The sequence below is a fragment of the Schistosoma haematobium genome, chromosome 1 (assembly GCF_000699445.3).
Source record: "Schistosoma haematobium chromosome 1, whole genome shotgun sequence".
Taxonomy (NCBI): Eukaryota; Metazoa; Platyhelminthes; class Trematoda; order Strigeidida; family Schistosomatidae; genus Schistosoma; species Schistosoma haematobium.
The window spans coordinates 65,839,350-65,859,162 of record NC_067196.1 but is presented as its reverse complement, the minus strand read 5'-3'; the positions used below and the strand labels follow the sequence as shown (position 1 = coordinate 65,859,162).

At 42.1% G+C, this 19,813-nt stretch overlaps 2 protein-coding genes across 2 annotated transcripts; both read left to right on the top strand.

Annotated features, from left to right (window-relative positions):
* Positions 1 to 461: 461 nt before the first annotated feature.
* HSPA8_2 (Heat shock cognate 71 kDa protein) lies at positions 462 to 2,751 on the top strand. Its single transcript, XM_051209390.1, has one exon. The coding sequence runs from the start codon at positions 776 to 778 to the stop codon at positions 2,687 to 2,689; it is 1,914 nt and encodes a 637-aa protein (XP_051074845.1). The 5' UTR covers positions 462 to 775; the 3' UTR covers positions 2,690 to 2,751.
* A 9,180-nt stretch (positions 2,752 to 11,931) lies between these two features.
* Positions 11,932 to 14,210, top strand: HSPA8_1 (Heat shock cognate 71 kDa protein). The gene has a single exon (XM_051209389.1). It carries the CDS (start codon positions 12,235 to 12,237, stop codon positions 14,146 to 14,148), a length of 1,914 nt encoding a protein of 637 aa, XP_051074844.1. The 5' UTR covers positions 11,932 to 12,234; the 3' UTR covers positions 14,149 to 14,210.
* The last annotated feature ends 5,603 nt before the right edge of the window (positions 14,211 to 19,813 follow it).

Here is a 19,813-nt window from a genome sequence, read left to right as displayed (position 1 = left end):
CTGTCGATCAGTCTTTTGACTTCTTACATGAGTCTTTCTAGTCACTTCGACAATCAACGATAATTCAGTCAACCATAACGGTCATGTCACCGACCTCCTGTAGGACTGAGACATTTACACTGGTTCATCACAGAGTGGTAACCGATCCCATGTTTGTCTAATTCTGAATGATGATCGAATTCCATCGAACACTCGAACAAGTAGCCACATTGCAACTGTTCAGATGGAATTGGATCAGCATTAAGAAGTAGGCAAACATGACATAATGATGTACAGCCGGGCATAGTTACAGCTCGGTGACTAACCAGTATGAACTGAACTATACCTGACCCCTAAATATCACACGTGTTAGTTCAACTACTTATAATTGTGTCAGTAGTCAAACTCGATATTGGAATGTTTTTTGTGTTTGAGGTTGTGAATGGGTGAATGGGATGGGTGCACGTCTTAGATTTTGTCCATTTGTCCACACTGACCAGACAATTGCGTTTGTATTAGGCACCCTGCATTGCATTGTACTTAGGGAGGCTATGAGTGAAATTTTGACTAGGAAAGCATCTTGTTTGTGAGTATTTGGTCAGTAGTCTGGTGGTTGAGTGTGATTGGCCAATAGTGAATACTTGTCGACAGGTCATTGGTCGATTGTTTTCTATCGAAGGTCATCGAAACTTCTAGTATGTTCTACGTGTAAAGTATTTAAGCAGGTGCACAGCTTGCAGTGGTATTAATTGAGTGATTCGATTACCTGTGTTTGTTCGTTTTGACGTATCTCGAAATGCCTAACGCCATTGGGATCGATCTTGGTACAACATATTCGTGTGTTGGTGTTTTCCAGCATGGCAAAGTGGAGATAATTGCCAATGATCAGGGTAACAGAACGACACCGAGTTATGTGGCGTTCACAGATGCTGAGCGTTTAATTGGTGATGGAGCGAAGAACCAAGTGGCTATTAATCCAACAAATACAGTGTTTGATGCGAAGCGGCTAATCGGTCGTCGTTTCGATGATCCATCAGTTCAGAGTGATATGAAGCATTGGCCATTTGAGGTGGTTCAAGTCGGTGGTAAGCTGAAGATTCGTGTTGAGTATAAGGGTGAGAAAAAGTTGTTCTCCGCGGAGGAGATTTCGTCGATGGTGTTGACGAAAATGAAGGAGGTTGCTGAAAGTTATTTGGGCAGGACAGTAAGTGACGCGGTTATAACAGTTCCTGCTTACTTCAATGACAGTCAACGTCAAGCAACGAAAGATGCAGGTGCTATAGCTGGTCTTAATGTGTTGAGAATCATTAATGAGCCGACAGCTGCGGCAATTGCCTATGGTTTAGACAAGAAGGTTGGTGGTGAGCGTAATGTGTTGATATTTGATTTGGGTGGTGGTACATTTGATGTGTCCATCTTGACAATTGAGGATGGTATATTCGAGGTGAAGTCTACTGCTGGTGATACACACTTGGGAGGTGAAGATTTTGACAATCGTCTGGTGGATCACTTTGTGAAAGAGTTCCAGAAGAAATTTAGTAAAGACATTCGTGACAATAAGCGTGCATTGCGTCGCCTGAGAACAGCATGTGAACGTGCGAAACGTACATTGAGTTCGAGCACCCAAACGAATCTGGAGATTGACTCGTTGTGTGATGGTATTGATTTTTACACGTCGATTACTCGTGCACGATTTGAGGAGTTGAATGCCGATCTATTCCGTGGTACATTGGGTCCTGTTGAGAAGGCTTTGCGAGATGCTAAGATGGATAAGGCCCAGATTCACGAAATAGTGTTGGTTGGTGGTTCCACTCGTATCCCTAAGGTGCAGAAGCTGTTGCAGGACTTCTTCAACGGGAAGGAGTTGAACAAATCTATTAATCCGGATGAAGCTGTGGCTTATGGTGCAGCTGTGCAGGCAGCTATTCTAAGTGGTGACAAGTGTGAGGCTGTGCAGGACTTGCTGTTGCTTGACGTGGCTCCATTGTCACTGGGTCTTGAAACGGCTGGTGGTGTAATGACGGCTCTGATTAAGCGTAATACGACAATTCCGACGAAGCAGACTCAAACGTTCACGACGTACTCGGACAACCAGCCTGGTGTGCTTATCCAGGTGTTCGAGGGTGAGCGTGCTCTGACGAAGGACAACAATCTGCTTGGCAAGTTCGAACTCTCAGGTATCCCACCTGCTCCTCGTGGTACTCCCCAGATTGAGGTGACGTTTGATATAGACGCGAACGGTATTCTGAACGTATCTGCTGTTGACAAGGGTACAGGGAAGCAGAACAAGATAACGATTACAAATGACAAGGGTCGTTTGACGAAGGAGGAGATTGAACGAATGGTAGCCGATGCGGACAAGTACAAGGCTGAGGATGAGAAGCAGAGAGATCGTGTTTCTGCGAAGAACTCGCTTGAGAGTTATGTGTACACAATGAAACAGCAAGTGGAGGGTGAGCTTAAAGAAAAGATATCTGAAAGTGATCGTCAAGTGATATTAAGTAAGTGTGAGGATACAATTGGTTGGTTGGACGTTAATCAATTGGCGGAGAAGCATGAGTATGAAAGTAAGCGGGAGGAGTTGGAGAAGGTCTGTGCGCCGATAATTACGAAGGTGTACCAGGCTGGTGGTATGCCAGGAGGCATGCATGAAACAGGTGGTGCTGGTGGTGGAAGTGGTAAGGGACCAACGATTGAGGAGGTCGACTAACCTGTAATTGTTGTGATTAATTATTTGGTACTTGAATGAATTTAGATTTTATCTGTAATGAATTTTGTCTTTTGATTTTTATTAGTTATTGGTTGTTTGATACAGGATCAGGGTTTCGTTACTGGCGAGTAGTGAATATCGTTGTCTAATGTCTGGTCGCTCAGTGTAGGATAGTGATCGCTCTCTATCTCTTCCTGCCCTCTATGTTACGGAAGGCTTGTTAAGTTGAGTGTTGCGAATCCGTATGTGTGCAACGTGGCGTTTGCACCTCAGGACTATTGGTTGCGATTTAGGTGGCATGTCGTCTGTTCCTAGTTTATTAGACCGGCGTAGTTGTGGAGCGTTGTTGCGTACGCGTCGAGAAGACCGAGTGAGTAGTTTGTGTGACTAGATGTTCCGATGGGGATTTTGGTGTAGTTGGTGAGTGGAGTGATAAAGTTATTTTCGTCGAGTGTTGTTGAAGACAGGCGACTCGTACTTTTGGTCTGTAAGTGTATTTGCTCGAGAACTTGACTAACGACCCAGTTAAGTGGGATGATTTCTTGTGAGATGGTAAGTGTTTAGTTGATTAGTGTGAACGGTCTCCAATTACTAGTTAGTTATTTACTGCCTTGCTCAACAACAGACGAGTTGTAAAATAAGTAGGGATAACAATGCACGTGTTTCGCATAGTATTCTACATTGGGATATGTAGGTTGGTGAAATGTAATTAGCGTTTACTTAATTGTTGGAAGTGCCTATATTTCATGGAGTCAATTAACTGCAGTGCGTCGAAGAACGGATGGTCGATCAGTTGGGCAATCGTATGTATGGAAGTGAATTTATTATAAGCTATGTCCAGTCATCGAAGTTATAAACCTTTTACTTTGTAATTGGTAGGTATGTGTTCAGACTTGTAGGTGGTGATTAGACTGGTTGTATTTGAATTTCGTAAAACGAGGTGTGGGGTTGTTTGGAGATGCGTATATGTAGCTGAAGTAGAAGTGGCATTCGTGTACGCAACAATTGGAAGGGGTAAGATGGTACATGTGTATAGATGAGGATGTTTATAAGCTAGCATATTGGGCTGGCATTTTTATGCTGATTTCAATTCAGTCAACTAGTGCAAGATGTGAATGGTGCAGTCTCATGTCTCATTGACGCAACTAGGTGAGTTTCCAGTGAGTCAACGAAGCTTCCTGTGGGCAAGGCCAGACTTTCAGGATGAGATGAATTCGTGTTTTTAATTGAGCGCTTCCTGTGAACTAGAATCAGCCTGGAATTACAACATTTAGTATTAGAGAATTTTACGTCGTGGATTATTTGCCGACTCTGGGACTGGTTGGAAAAAGCGGAGAGGTGGTCAGTGTATGACATGGTGTCGTGGTATGAAAGAAAGCTGCAAAGGGCTGGCTTGTGTTAGTCGTTCACGACTCCCTGGTTGGGGTCCGAGAGATGGTGCAACATAGTGGCTAGAGACGTTATCAGATATGGCTCAGAATAGAAGCCAGTGGCGATCCTGCTGTAACCTTCTTTTACTTTCTTTGTAAAAAGTGGTTGTATCTTCCTAAACTGAAAGATTTCTTCTGATTGTACCTTTCCGTTCCCCCATTATTACTATTACTAATATTATTATTATTATTATTATTATTATTATTATTATTACACTACCTTACACCAATCTCTTCGTTATTATTCTCTTGTTTTTTACGCTCCTTACCGTTTTTACCTTCTCTTTAAACTCTCAATGTTTTGTGTGGCGAATATATATTTGGCGCACTCTTGTACCAATATTATGTGTTCAAATAAATAAATAAATAAATAAGCCACCAAACCATTGTTGTTTGATCAATTCAGAGAGAATGGTGTGAAACAGTGTTTTGGAAACATTGCTAATTTCGTTGTGGTGGTGTAGAGAGAGAGAGTAGTGAGTGGGAGTTGAAGTATATTGATAAAAGTAACTAGGGTACGGGATTATTATTGGATGAGAAGAAGTGGTAGGGTGAAGTTGGTTGACTGTGTCCTGTAGGCCTTATAGTTCTGGCTTTATTCAAAGTCATCATGATAGTTAAATGTGTGCGCTTCGTCAGCTCTCGAACCTAGGATTTTCTAAGTCGTGTTGCGCCTAGCCTAGGAGTTCAGCAACGATTTACAACTGAGAATTATGTGACTTCAGTTTTAGAATTGCGAGTGAGCATATCAAGGCGTATACTAAGTAATTGGGAAATTGTGTGAATCAGTGAAAAATGCGAGCACAACCTGACACCACTGAACTTGTGAGTGTCCTTTGTAGAATAATTTTGAACCTCACTATCTGTCCTAGTTAGCTAATGAATGAGTGGCACGATCGAAGCATTGTCTCAAGCTACTTATATACTTCATGATAGTTTAAACCTGAAAGTTTTCATAATATTTCCTAAAGTGTGTCATTCATTTTCGTTATTTTCCTTGACTTGTTGCATGGGATAAAATATTTATATTGGAGTGGGTTTTCATCGTGATTTGATCTGATGTTAGTGACCGAATTGTACCATGTTAGTTGGTCGGAGGTAATCGATAAGAAGCTGTAGACCCAGGTTTCGTGCTCACTGGCACTCGTCAGTAAGGTGTGCCTGGAATCTTGAGAGAAATGGACGTCCTGTGTGGACTTCGAACCCACGTCAATCAGTGTCGTAGTCAGAGGTGCTAGCATGGAGCAATTCGGGCTTCTACCGACTGTTATGTCTGACTCAAGCATATGATTAAGCACACCGATTACTTTTGTTCATTGCAACATTTTTATCCTTACGATGCCAGTAGAGTTTCTCCTCCTGACATTCTATTAATTAATCAGTTGTGAGGAGACTGAGTTGTGGTTTATTGGAATTTTATCTGTTGATTATCACAAAGTGAGTCGACCTGAAAATAAATGTATTGACATGTTGTGTTAATCCAGTTGTTAATAGTAATAATAATAATAATAATAATAATTATTATTATCATTATTGTTATTATTATTCAATATTATATTTTGGTACAACATAGGATTCCCAGCACGAGGTTTGGTTATGAAACAATTCTTCATCTGTCGATCAGTCTTTTGACTTCTTACATGAGTCTTTCTAGTCACTTCGACAATCAACGATAATTCAGTCAACCATAACGGTCATGTCACCGACCTCCTGTAGGACTGAGACATTTACACTGGTTCATCACAGAGTGGTAACCGATCCCATGTTTGTCTAATTCTGAATGATGATCGAATTCCATCGAACACTCGAACAAGTAGCCACATTGCAACTGTTCAGATGGAATTGGATCAGCATTAAGAAGTAGGCAAACATGACATAATGATGTACAGCCGGGCATAGTTACAGCTCGGTGACTAACCAGTATGAACTGAACTATACCTGACCCCTAAATATCACACGTGTTAGTTCAACTACTTATAATTGTGTCAGTAGTCAAACTCGATATTGGAATGTTTTTGTGTTTGAGGTTGTGAATGGGTGAATGGGATGGGTGCACGTCTTAGATTTTGTCCATTTGTCCACACTGACCAGACAATTGCGTTTGTATTAGGCACCCTGCATTGCATTGTACTTAGGGAGGCTATGAGTGAAATTTTGACTAGGAAAGCATCTTGTTTGTGAGTATTTGGTCAGTAGTCTGGTGGTTGAGTGTGATTGGCCAATAGTGAATACTTGTCGACAGGTCATTGGTCGATTGTTTTCTATCGAAGGTCATCGAAACTTCTAGTATGTTCTACGTGTAAAGTATTTAAGCAGGTGCACAGCTTGCAGTGGTATTAATTGAGTGATTCGATTACCTGTGTTTGTTCGTTTTGACGTATCTCGAAATGCCTAACGCCATTGGGATCGATCTTGGTACAACATATTCGTGTGTTGGTGTTTTCCAGCATGGCAAAGTGGAGATAATTGCCAATGATCAGGGTAACAGAACGACACCGAGTTATGTGGCGTTCACAGATGCTGAGCGTTTAATTGGTGATGGAGCGAAGAACCAAGTGGCTATTAATCCAACAAATACAGTGTTTGATGCGAAGCGGCTAATCGGTCGTCGTTTCGATGATCCATCAGTTCAGAGTGATATGAAGCATTGGCCATTTGAGGTGGTTCAAGTCGGTGGTAAGCTGAAGATTCGTGTTGAGTATAAGGGTGAGAAAAAGTTGTTCTCCGCGGAGGAGATTTCGTCGATGGTGTTGACGAAAATGAAGGAGGTTGCTGAAAGTTATTTGGGCAGGACAGTAAGTGACGCGGTTATAACAGTTCCTGCTTACTTCAATGACAGTCAACGTCAAGCAACGAAAGATGCAGGTGCTATAGCTGGTCTTAATGTGTTGAGAATCATTAATGAGCCGACAGCTGCGGCAATTGCCTATGGTTTAGACAAGAAGGTTGGTGGTGAGCGTAATGTGTTGATATTTGATTTGGGTGGTGGTACATTTGATGTGTCCATCTTGACAATTGAGGATGGTATATTCGAGGTGAAGTCTACTGCTGGTGATACACACTTGGGAGGTGAAGATTTTGACAATCGTCTGGTGGATCACTTTGTGAAAGAGTTCCAGAAGAAATTTAGTAAAGACATTCGTGACAATAAGCGTGCATTGCGTCGCCTGAGAACAGCATGTGAACGTGCGAAACGTACATTGAGTTCGAGCACCCAAACGAATCTGGAGATTGACTCGTTGTGTGATGGTATTGATTTTTACACGTCGATTACTCGTGCACGATTTGAGGAGTTGAATGCCGATCTATTCCGTGGTACATTGGGTCCTGTTGAGAAGGCTTTGCGAGATGCTAAGATGGATAAGGCCCAGATTCACGAAATAGTGTTGGTTGGTGGTTCCACTCGTATCCCTAAGGTGCAGAAGCTGTTGCAGGACTTCTTCAACGGGAAGGAGTTGAACAAATCTATTAATCCGGATGAAGCTGTGGCTTATGGTGCAGCTGTGCAGGCAGCTATTCTAAGTGGTGACAAGTGTGAGGCTGTGCAGGACTTGCTGTTGCTTGACGTGGCTCCATTGTCACTGGGTCTTGAAACGGCTGGTGGTGTAATGACGGCTCTGATTAAGCGTAATACGACAATTCCGACGAAGCAGACTCAAACGTTCACGACGTACTCGGACAACCAGCCTGGTGTGCTTATCCAGGTGTTCGAGGGTGAGCGTGCTCTGACGAAGGACAACAATCTGCTTGGCAAGTTCGAACTCTCAGGTATCCCACCTGCTCCTCGTGGTACTCCCCAGATTGAGGTGACGTTTGATATAGACGCGAACGGTATTCTGAACGTATCTGCTGTTGACAAGGGTACAGGGAAGCAGAACAAGATAACGATTACAAATGACAAGGGTCGTTTGACGAAGGAGGAGATTGAACGAATGGTAGCCGATGCGGACAAGTACAAGGCTGAGGATGAGAAGCAGAGAGATCGTGTTTCTGCGAAGAACTCGCTTGAGAGTTATGTGTACACAATGAAACAGCAAGTGGAGGGTGAGCTTAAAGAAAAGATATCTGAAAGTGATCGTCAAGTGATATTAAGTAAGTGTGAGGATACAATTGGTTGGTTGGACGTTAATCAATTGGCGGAGAAGCATGAGTATGAAAGTAAGCGGGAGGAGTTGGAGAAGGTCTGTGCGCCGATAATTACGAAGGTGTACCAGGCTGGTGGTATGCCAGGAGGCATGCATGAAACAGGTGGTGCTGGTGGTGGAAGTGGTAAGGGACCAACGATTGAGGAGGTCGACTAACCTGTAATTGTTGTGATTAATTATTTGGTACTTGAATGAATTTAGATTTTATCTGTAATGAATTTTGTCTTTTGATTTTTATTAGTTATTGGTTGTTTGATACAGGATCAGGGTTTCGTTACTGGCGAGTAGTGAATATCGTTGTCTAATGTCTGGTCGCTCAGTGTAGGATAGTGATCGCTCTCTATCTCTTCCTGCCCTCTATGTTACGGAAGGCTTGTTAAGTTGAGTGTTGCGAATCCGTATGTGTGCAACGTGGCGTTTGCACCTCAGGACTATTGGTTGCGATTTAGGTGGCATGTCGTCTGTTCCTAGTTTATTAGACCGGCGTAGTTGTGGAGCGTTGTTGCGTACGCGTCGAGAAGACCGAGTGAGTAGTTTGTGTGACTAGATGTTCCGATGGGGATTTTGGTGTAGTTGGTGAGTGGAGTGATAAAGTTATTTTCGTCGAGTGTTGTTGAAGACAGGCGACTCGTACTTTTGGTCTGTAAGTGTATTTGCTCGAGAACTTGACTAACGACCCAGTTAAGTGGGATGATTTCTTGTGAGATGGTAAGTGTTTAGTTGATTAGTGTGAACGGTCTCCAATTACTAGTTAGTTATTTACTGCCTTGCTCAACAACAGACGAGTTGTAAAATAAGTAGGGATAACAATGCACGTGTTTCGCATAGTATTCTACATTGGGATATGTAGGTTGGTGAAATGTAATTAGCGTTTACTTAATTGTTGGAAGTGCCTATATTTCATGGAGTCAATTAACTGCAGTGCGTCGAAGAACGGATGGTCGATCAGTTGGGCAATCGTATGTATGGAAGTGAATTTATTATAAGCTATGTCCAGTCATCGAAGTTATAAACCTTTTACTTTGTAATTGGTAGGTATGTGTTCAGACTTGTAGGTGGTGATTAGACTGGTTGTATTTGAATTTCGTAAAACGAGGTGTGGGGTTGTTTGGAGATGCGTATATGTAGCTGAAGTAGAAGTGGCATTCGTGTACGCAACAATTGGAAGGGGTAAGATGGTACATGTGTATAGATGAGGATGTTTATAAGCTAGCATATTGGGCTGGCATTTTTATGCTGATTTCAATTCAGTCAACTAGTGCAAGATGTGAATGGTGCAGTCTCATGTCTCATTGACGCAACTAGGTGAGTTTCCAGTGAGTCAACGAAGCTTCCTGTGGGCAAGGCCAGACTTTCAGGATGAGATGAATTCGTGTTTTTAATTGAGCGCTTCCTGTGAACTAGAATCAGCCTGGAATTACAACATTTAGTATTAGAGAATTTTACGTCGTGGATTATTTGCCGACTCTGGGACTGGTTGGAAAAAGCGGAGAGGTGGTCAGTGTATGACATGGTGTCGTGGTATGAAAGAAAGCTGCAAAGGGCTGGCTTGTGTTAGTCGTTCACGACTCCCTGGTTGGGGTCCGAGAGATGGTGCAACATAGTGGCTAGAGACGTTATCAGATATGGCTCAGAATAGAAGCCAGTGGCGATCCTGCTGTAACCTTCTTTTACTTTCTTTGTAAAAAGTGGTTGTATCTTCCTAAACTGAAAGATTTCTTCTGATTGTACCTTTCCGTTCCCCCATTATTACTATTACTATTATTATTATTATTATTATTATTATTATTATTACACTACCTTACACCAATCTCTTCGTTATTATTCTCTTGTTTTTTACGCTCCTTACCGTTTTTACCTTCTCTTTAAACTCTCAATGTTTTGTGTGGCGAATATATATTTGGCGCACTCTTGTACCAATATTATGTGTTCAAATAAATAAATAAATAAATAAGCCACCAAACCATTGTTGTTTGATCAATTCAGAGAGAATGGTGTGAAACAGTGTTTTGGAAACATTGCTAATTTCGTTGTGGTGGTGTAGAGAGAGAGAGTAGTGAGTGGGAGTTGAAGTATATTGATAAAAGTAACTAGGGTACGGGATTATTATTGGATGAGAAGAAGTGGTAGGGTGAAGTTGGTTGACTGTGTCCTGTAGGCCTTATAGTTCTGGCTTTATTCAAAGTCATCATGATAGTTAAATGTGTGCGCTTCGTCAGCTCTCGAACCTAGGATTTTCTAAGTCGTGTTGCGCCTAGCCTAGGAGTTCAGCAACGATTTACAACTGAGAATTATGTGACTTCAGTTTTAGAATTGCGAGTGAGCATATCAAGGCGTATACTAAGTAATTGGGAAATTGTGTGAATCAGTGAAAAATGCGAGCACAACCTGACACCACTGAACTTGTGAGTGTCCTTTGTAGAATAATTTTGAACCTCACTATCTGTCCTAGTTAGCTAATGAATGAGTGGCACGATCGAAGCATTGTCTCAAGCTACTTATATACTTCATGATAGTTTAAACCTGAAAGTTTTCATAATATTTCCTAAAGTGTGTCATTCATTTTCGTTATTTTCCTTGACTTGTTGCATGGGATAAAATATTTATATTGGAGTGGGTTTTCATCGTGATTTGATCTGATGTTAGTGACCGAATTGTACCATGTTAGTTGGTCGGAGGTAATCGATAAGAAGCTGTAGACCCAGGTTTCGTGCTCACTGGCACTCGTCAGTAAGGTGTGCCTGGAATCTTGAGAGAAATGGACGTCCTGTGTGGACTTCGAACCCACGTCAATCAGTGTCGTAGTCAGAGGTGCTAGCATGGAGCAATTCGGGCTTCTACCGACTGTTATGTCTGACTCAAGCATATGATTAAGCACACCGATTACTTTTGTTCATTGCAACATTTTTATCCTTACGATGCCAGTAGAGTTTCTCCTCCTGACATTCTATTAATTAATCAGTTGTGAGGAGACTGAGTTGTGGTTTATTGGAATTTTATCTGTTGATTATCACAAAGTGAGTCGACCTGAAAATAAATGTATTGACATGTTGTGTTAATCCAGTTGTTAATAGTAATAATAATAATAATAATAATTATTATTATTATTATCATTATTGTTATTATTATTCAATATTATATTTTGGTACAACATAGGATTCCCAGCACGAGGTTTGGTTATGAAACAATTCTTCATCTGTCGATCAGTCTTTTGACTTCTTACATGAGTCTTTCTAGTCACTTCGACAATCAACGATAATTCAGTCAACCATAACGGTCATGTCACCGACCTCCTGTAGGACTGAGACATTTACACTGGTTCATCACAGAGTGGTAACCGATCCCATGTTTGTCTAATTCTGAATGATGATCGAATTCCATCGAACACTCGAACAAGTAGCCACATTGCAACTGTTCAGATGGAATTGGATCAGCATTAAGAAGTAGGCAAACATGACATAATGATGTACAGCCGGGCATAGTTACAGCTCGGTGACTAACCAGTATGAACTGAACTATACCTGACCCCTAAATATCACACGTGTTAGTTCAACTACTTATAATTGTGTCAGTAGTCAAACTCGATATTGGAATGTTTTTGTGTTTGAGGTTGTGAATGGGTGAATGGGATGGGTGCACGTCTTAGATTTTGTCCATTTGTCCACACTGACCAGACAATTGCGTTTGTATTAGGCACCCTGCATTGCATTGTACTTAGGGAGGCTATGAGTGAAATTTTGACTAGGAAAGCATCTTGTTTGTGAGTATTTGGTCAGTAGTCTGGTGGTTGAGTGTGATTGGCCAATAGTGAATACTTGTCGACAGGTCATTGGTCGATTGTTTTCTATCGAAGGTCATCGAAACTTCTAGTATGTTCTACGTGTAAAGTATTTAAGCAGGTGCACAGCTTGCAGTGGTATTAATTGAGTGATTCGATTACCTGTGTTTGTTCGTTTTGACGTATCTCGAAATGCCTAACGCCATTGGGATCGATCTTGGTACAACATATTCGTGTGTTGGTGTTTTCCAGCATGGCAAAGTGGAGATAATTGCCAATGATCAGGGTAACAGAACGACACCGAGTTATGTGGCGTTCACAGATGCTGAGCGTTTAATTGGTGATGGAGCGAAGAACCAAGTGGCTATTAATCCAACAAATACAGTGTTTGATGCGAAGCGGCTAATCGGTCGTCGTTTCGATGATCCATCAGTTCAGAGTGATATGAAGCATTGGCCATTTGAGGTGGTTCAAGTCGGTGGTAAGCTGAAGATTCGTGTTGAGTATAAGGGTGAGAAAAAGTTGTTCTCCGCGGAGGAGATTTCGTCGATGGTGTTGACGAAAATGAAGGAGGTTGCTGAAAGTTATTTGGGCAGGACAGTAAGTGACGCGGTTATAACAGTTCCTGCTTACTTCAATGACAGTCAACGTCAAGCAACGAAAGATGCAGGTGCTATAGCTGGTCTTAATGTGTTGAGAATCATTAATGAGCCGACAGCTGCGGCAATTGCCTATGGTTTAGACAAGAAGGTTGGTGGTGAGCGTAATGTGTTGATATTTGATTTGGGTGGTGGTACATTTGATGTGTCCATCTTGACAATTGAGGATGGTATATTCGAGGTGAAGTCTACTGCTGGTGATACACACTTGGGAGGTGAAGATTTTGACAATCGTCTGGTGGATCACTTTGTGAAAGAGTTCCAGAAGAAATTTAGTAAAGACATTCGTGACAATAAGCGTGCATTGCGTCGCCTGAGAACAGCATGTGAACGTGCGAAACGTACATTGAGTTCGAGCACCCAAACGAATCTGGAGATTGACTCGTTGTGTGATGGTATTGATTTTTACACGTCGATTACTCGTGCACGATTTGAGGAGTTGAATGCCGATCTATTCCGTGGTACATTGGGTCCTGTTGAGAAGGCTTTGCGAGATGCTAAGATGGATAAGGCCCAGATTCACGAAATAGTGTTGGTTGGTGGTTCCACTCGTATCCCTAAGGTGCAGAAGCTGTTGCAGGACTTCTTCAACGGGAAGGAGTTGAACAAATCTATTAATCCGGATGAAGCTGTGGCTTATGGTGCAGCTGTGCAGGCAGCTATTCTAAGTGGTGACAAGTGTGAGGCTGTGCAGGACTTGCTGTTGCTTGACGTGGCTCCATTGTCACTGGGTCTTGAAACGGCTGGTGGTGTAATGACGGCTCTGATTAAGCGTAATACGACAATTCCGACGAAGCAGACTCAAACGTTCACGACGTACTCGGACAACCAGCCTGGTGTGCTTATCCAGGTGTTCGAGGGTGAGCGTGCTCTGACGAAGGACAACAATCTGCTTGGCAAGTTCGAACTCTCAGGTATCCCACCTGCTCCTCGTGGTACTCCCCAGATTGAGGTGACGTTTGATATAGACGCGAACGGTATTCTGAACGTATCTGCTGTTGACAAGGGTACAGGGAAGCAGAACAAGATAACGATTACAAATGACAAGGGTCGTTTGACGAAGGAGGAGATTGAACGAATGGTAGCCGATGCGGACAAGTACAAGGCTGAGGATGAGAAGCAGAGAGATCGTGTTTCTGCGAAGAACTCGCTTGAGAGTTATGTGTACACAATGAAACAGCAAGTGGAGGGTGAGCTTAAAGAAAAGATATCTGAAAGTGATCGTCAAGTGATATTAAGTAAGTGTGAGGATACAATTGGTTGGTTGGACGTTAATCAATTGGCGGAGAAGCATGAGTATGAAAGTAAGCGGGAGGAGTTGGAGAAGGTCTGTGCGCCGATAATTACGAAGGTGTACCAGGCTGGTGGTATGCCAGGAGGCATGCATGAAACAGGTGGTGCTGGTGGTGGAAGTGGTAAGGGACCAACGATTGAGGAGGTCGACTAACCTGTAATTGTTGTGATTAATTATTTGGTACTTGAATGAATTTAGATTTTATCTGTAATGAATTTTGTCTTTTGATTTTTATTAGTTATTGGTTGTTTGATACAGGATCAGGGTTTCGTTACTGGCGAGTAGTGAATATCGTTGTCTAATGTCTGGTCGCTCAGTGTAGGATAGTGATCGCTCTCTATCTCTTCCTGCCCTCTATGTTACGGAAGGCTTGTTAAGTTGAGTGTTGCGAATCCGTATGTGTGCAACGTGGCGTTTGCACCTCAGGACTATTGGTTGCGATTTAGGTGGCATGTCGTCTGTTCCTAGTTTATTAGACCGGCGTAGTTGTGGAGCGTTGTTGCGTACGCGTCGAGAAGACCGAGTGAGTAGTTTGTGTGACTAGATGTTCCGATGGGGATTTTGGTGTAGTTGGTGAGTGGAGTGATAAAGTTATTTTCGTCGAGTGTTGTTGAAGACAGGCGACTCGTACTTTTGGTCTGTAAGTGTATTTGCTCGAGAACTTGACTAACGACCCAGTTAAGTGGGATGATTTCTTGTGAGATGGTAAGTGTTTAGTTGATTAGTGTGAACGGTCTCCAATTACTAGTTAGTTATTTACTGCCTTGCTCAACAACAGACGAGTTGTAAAATAAGTAGGGATAACAATGCACGTGTTTCGCATAGTATTCTACATTGGGATATGTAGGTTGGTGAAATGTAATCAGCGTTTACTTAATTGTTGGAAGTGCCTATATTTCATGGAGTCAATTAACTGCAGTGCGTCGAAGAACGGATGGTCGATCAGTTGGGCAATCGTATGTATGGAAGTGAATTTATTGTAAGCTATGTCCAGTCATCGAAGTTATAAACCTTTTACTTTGTAATTGGTAGGTATGTGTTCAGACTTGTAGGTGGTGATTAGACTGGTTGTATTTGAATTTCGTAAAACGAGGTGTGGGGTTGTTTGGAGATGCGTATATGTAGCTGAAGTAGAAGTGGCATTCGTGTACGCAACAATTGGAAGGGGTAAGATGGTACATGTGTATAGATGAGGATGTTTATAAGCTAGCATATTGGGCTGGCATTTTTATGCTGATTTCAATTCAGTCAACTAGTGCAAGATGTGAATGGTGCAGTCTCATGTCTCATTGACGCAACTAGGTGAGTTTCCAGTGAGTCAACGAAGCTTCCTGTGGGCAAGGCCAGACTTTCAGGATGAGATGAATTCGTGTTTTTAATTGAGCGCTTCCTGTGAACTAGAATCAGCCTGGAATTACAACATTTAGTATTAGAGAATTTTACGTCGTGGATTATTTGCCGACTCTGGGACTGGTTGGAAAAAGCGGAGAGGTGGTCAGTGTATGACATGGTGTCGTGGTATGAAAGAAAGCTGCAAAGGGCTGGCTTGTGTTAGTCGTTCACGACTCCTGGTTGGGGTCCGAGAGATGGTGCAACATAGTGGCTAGAGACGTTATCAGATATGGCTCAGAATAGAAGCCAGTGGCGATCCTGCTGTAACCTTCTTTTACTTTCTTTGTAAAAAGTGGTTGTATCTTCCTAAACTGAAAGATTTCTTCTGATTGTACCTTTCCGTTCCCCCATTATTACTATTACTAGTATTATTATTATTATTATTATTATTATTATTATTACACTACCTTACACCAATCTCTTCGTTATTATTCTCTTGTTTTTTACGCTCCTTACCGTTTTTACCTTCTCTTTAAACTCTCAATGTTTTGTGTGGCGAATATATATTTGGCGCACTCTTGTACCAATATTATGTGTTCAAATAAATAAATAAATAAATAAGCCACCAAACCATTGTTGTTTGATCAATTCAGAGAGAATGGTGTGAAACAGTGTTTTGGAAACATTGCTAATTTCGTTGTGGTGGTGTAGAGAGAGAGAGTAGTGAGTGGGAGTTGAAGTATATTGATAAAAGTAACTAGGGTACGGGATTATTATTGGATGAGAAGAAGTGGTAGGGTGAAGTTGGTTGACTGTGTCCTGTAGGCCTTATAGTTCTGGCTTTATTCAAAGTCATCATGATAGTTAAATGTGTGCGCTTCGTCAGCTCTCGAACCTAGGATTTTCTAAGTCGTGTTGCGCCTAGCCTAGGAGTTCAGCAACGATTTACAACTGAGAATTATGTGACTTCAGTTTTAGAATTGCGAGTGAGCATATCAAGGCGTATACTAAGTAATTGGGAAATTGTGTGAATCAGTGAAAAATGCGAGCACAACCTGACACCACTGAACTTGTGAGTGTCCTTTGTAGAATAATTTTGAACCTCACTATCTGTCCTAGTTAGCTAATGAATGAGTGGCACGATCGAAGCATTGTCTCAAGCTACTTATATACTTCATGATAGTTTAAACCTGAAAGTTTTCATAATATTTCCTAAAGTGTGTCATTCATTTTCGTTATTTTCCTTGACTTGTTGCATGGGATAAAATATTTATATTGGAGTGGGTTTTCATCGTGATTTGATCTGATGTTAGTGACCGAATTGTACCATGTTAGTTGGTCGGAGGTAATCGATAAGAAGCTGTAGACCCAGGTTTCGTGCTCACTGGCACTCGTCAGTAAGGTGTGCCTGGAATCTTGAGAGAAATGGACGTCCTGTGTGGACTTCGAACCCACGTCAATCAGTGTCGTAGTCAGAGGTGCTAGCATGGAGCAATTCGGGCTTCTACCGACTGTTATGTCTGACTCAAGCATATGATTAAGCACACCGATTACTTTTGTTCATTGCAACATTTTTATCCTTACGATGCCAGTAGAGTTTCTCCTCCTGACATTCTATTAATTAATCAGTTGTGAGGAGACTGAGTTGTGGTTTATTGGAATTTTATCTGTTGATTATCACAAAGTGAGTCGACCTGAAAATAAATGTATTGACATGTTGTGTTAATCCAGTTGTTAATAGTAATAATAATAATAATAATAATAATAATATTATTATTATTGTTATTATTATTCAATATTATATTTTGGTACAACATAGGATTCCCAGCACGAGGTTTGGTTATGAAACAATTCTTCATCTGTCGATCAGTCTTTTGACTTCTTACATGAGTCTTTCTAGTCACTTCGACAATCAACGATAATTCAGTCAACCATAACGGTCATGTCACCGACCTCCTGTAGGACTGAGACATTTACACTGGTTCATCACAGAGTGGTAACCGATCCCATGTTTGTCTAATTCTGAATGATGATCGAATTCCATCGAACACTCGAACAAGTAGCCACATTGCAACTGTTCAGATGGAATTGGATCAGCATTAAGAAGTAGGCAAACATGACATAATGATGTACAGCCGGGCATAGTTACAGCTCGGTGACTAACCAGTATGAACTGAACTATACCTGACCCCTAAATATCACACGTGTTAGTTCAACTACTTATAATTGTGTCAGTAGTCAAACTCGATATTGGAATGTTTTTGTGTTTGAGGTTGTGAATGGGTGAATGGGATGGGTGCACGTCTTAGATTTTGTCCATTTGTCCACACTGACCAGACAATTGCGTTTGTATTAGGCACCCTGCATTGCATTGTACTTAGGGAGGCTATGAGTGAAATTTTGACTAGGAAAGCATCTTGTTTGTGAGTATTTGGTCAGTAGTCTGGTGGTTGAGTGTGATTGGCCAATAGTGAATACTTGTCGACAGGTCATTGGTCGATTGTTTTCTATCGAAGGTCATCGAAACTTCTAGTATGTTCTACGTGTAAAGTATTTAAGCAGGTGCACAGCTTGCAGTGGTATTAATTGAGTGATTCGATTACCTGTGTTTGTTCGTTTTGACGTATCTCGAAATGCCTAACGCCATTGGGATCGATCTTGGTACAACATATTCGTGTGTTGGTGTTTTCCAGCATGGCAAAGTGGAGATAATTGCCAATGATCAGGGTAACAGAACGACACCGAGTTATGTGGCGTTCACAGATGCTGAGCGTTTAATTGGTGATGGAGCGAAGAACCAAGTGGCTATTAATCCAACAAATACAGTGTTTGATGCGAAGCGGCTAATCGGTCGTCGTTTCGATGATCCATCAGTTCAGAGTGATATGAAGCATTGGCCATTTGAGGTGGTTCAAGTCGGTGGTAAGCTGAAGATTCGTGTTGAGTATAAGGGTGAGAAAAAGTTGTTCTCCGCGGAGGAGATTTCGTCGATGGTGTTGACGAAAATGAAGGAGGTTGCTGAAAGTTATTTGGGCAGGACAGTAAGTGACGCGGTTATAACAGTTCCTGCTTACTTCAATGACAGTCAACGTCAAGCAACGAAAGATGCAGGTGCTATAGCTGGTCTTAATGTGTTGAGAATCATTAATGAGCCGACAGCTGCGGCAATTGCCTATGGTTTAGACAAGAAGGTTGGTGGTGAGCGTAATGTGTTGATATTTGATTTGGGTGGTGGTACATTTGATGTGTCCATCTTGACAATTGAGGATGGTATATTCGAGGTGAAGTCTACTGCTGGTGATACACACTTGGGAGGTGAAGATTTTGACAATCGTCTGGTGGATCACTTTGTGAAAGAGTTCCAGAAGAAATTTAGTAAAGACATTCGTGACAATAAGCGTGCATTGCGTCGCCTGAGAACAGCATGTGAACGTGCGAAACGTACATTGAGTTCGAGCACCCAAACGAATCTGGAGATTGACTCGTTGTGTGATGGTATTGATTTTTACACGTCGATTACTCGTGCACGATTTGAGGAGTTGAATGCCGATCTATTCCGTGGTACATTGGGTCCTGTTGAGAAGGCTTTGCGAGATGCTAAGATGGATAAGGCCCAGATTCACGAAATAGTGTTGGTTGGTGGTTCCACTCGTATCCCTAAGGTGCAGAAGCTGTTGCAGGACTTCTTCAACGGGAAGGAGTTGAACAAATCTATTAATCCGGATGAAGCTGTGGCTTATGGTGCAGCTGTGCAGGCAGCTATTCTAAGTGGTGACAAGTGTGAGGCTGTGCAGGACTTGCTGTTGCTTGACGTGGCTCCATTGTCACTGGGTCTTGAAACGGCTGGTGGTGTAATGACGGCTCTGATTAAGCGTAATACGACAATTCCGACGAAGCAGACTCAAACGTTCACGACGTACTCGGACAACCAGCCTGGTGTGCTTATCCAGGTGTTCGAGGGTGAGCGTGCTCTGACGAAGGACAACAATCTGCTTGGCAAGTTCGAACTCTCAGGTATCCCACCTGCTCCTCGTGGTACTCCCCAGATTGAGGTGACGTTTGATATAGACGCGAACGGTATTCTGAACGTATCTGCTGTTGACAAGGGTACAGGGAAGCAGAACAAGATAACGATTACAAATGACAAGGGTCGTTTGACGAAGGAGGAGATTGAACGAATGGTAGCCGATGCGGACAAGTACAAGGCTGAGGATGAGAAGCAGAGAGATCGTGTTTCTGCGAAGAACTCGCTTGAGAGTTATGTGTACACAATGAAACAGCAAGTGGAGGGTGAGCTTAAAGAAAAGATATCTGAAAGTGATCGTCAAGTGATATTAAGTAAGTGTGAGGATACAATTGGTTGGTTGGACGTTAATCAATTGGCGGAGAAGCATGAGTATGAAAGTAAGCGGGAGGAGTTGGAGAAGGTCTGTGCGCCGATAATTACGAAGGTGTACCAGGCTGGTGGTATGCCAGGAGGCATGCA

Coding starts and splice junctions, on each gene's coding strand:
- HSPA8_1 (XM_051209389.1), top strand. CDS start 12,235: ATGCCTAACGCCATTGGGATCGATCTTGGTACAACATATTCGTGTGTT.
- HSPA8_2 (XM_051209390.1), top strand. CDS start 776: ATGCCTAACGCCATTGGGATCGATCTTGGTACAACATATTCGTGTGTT.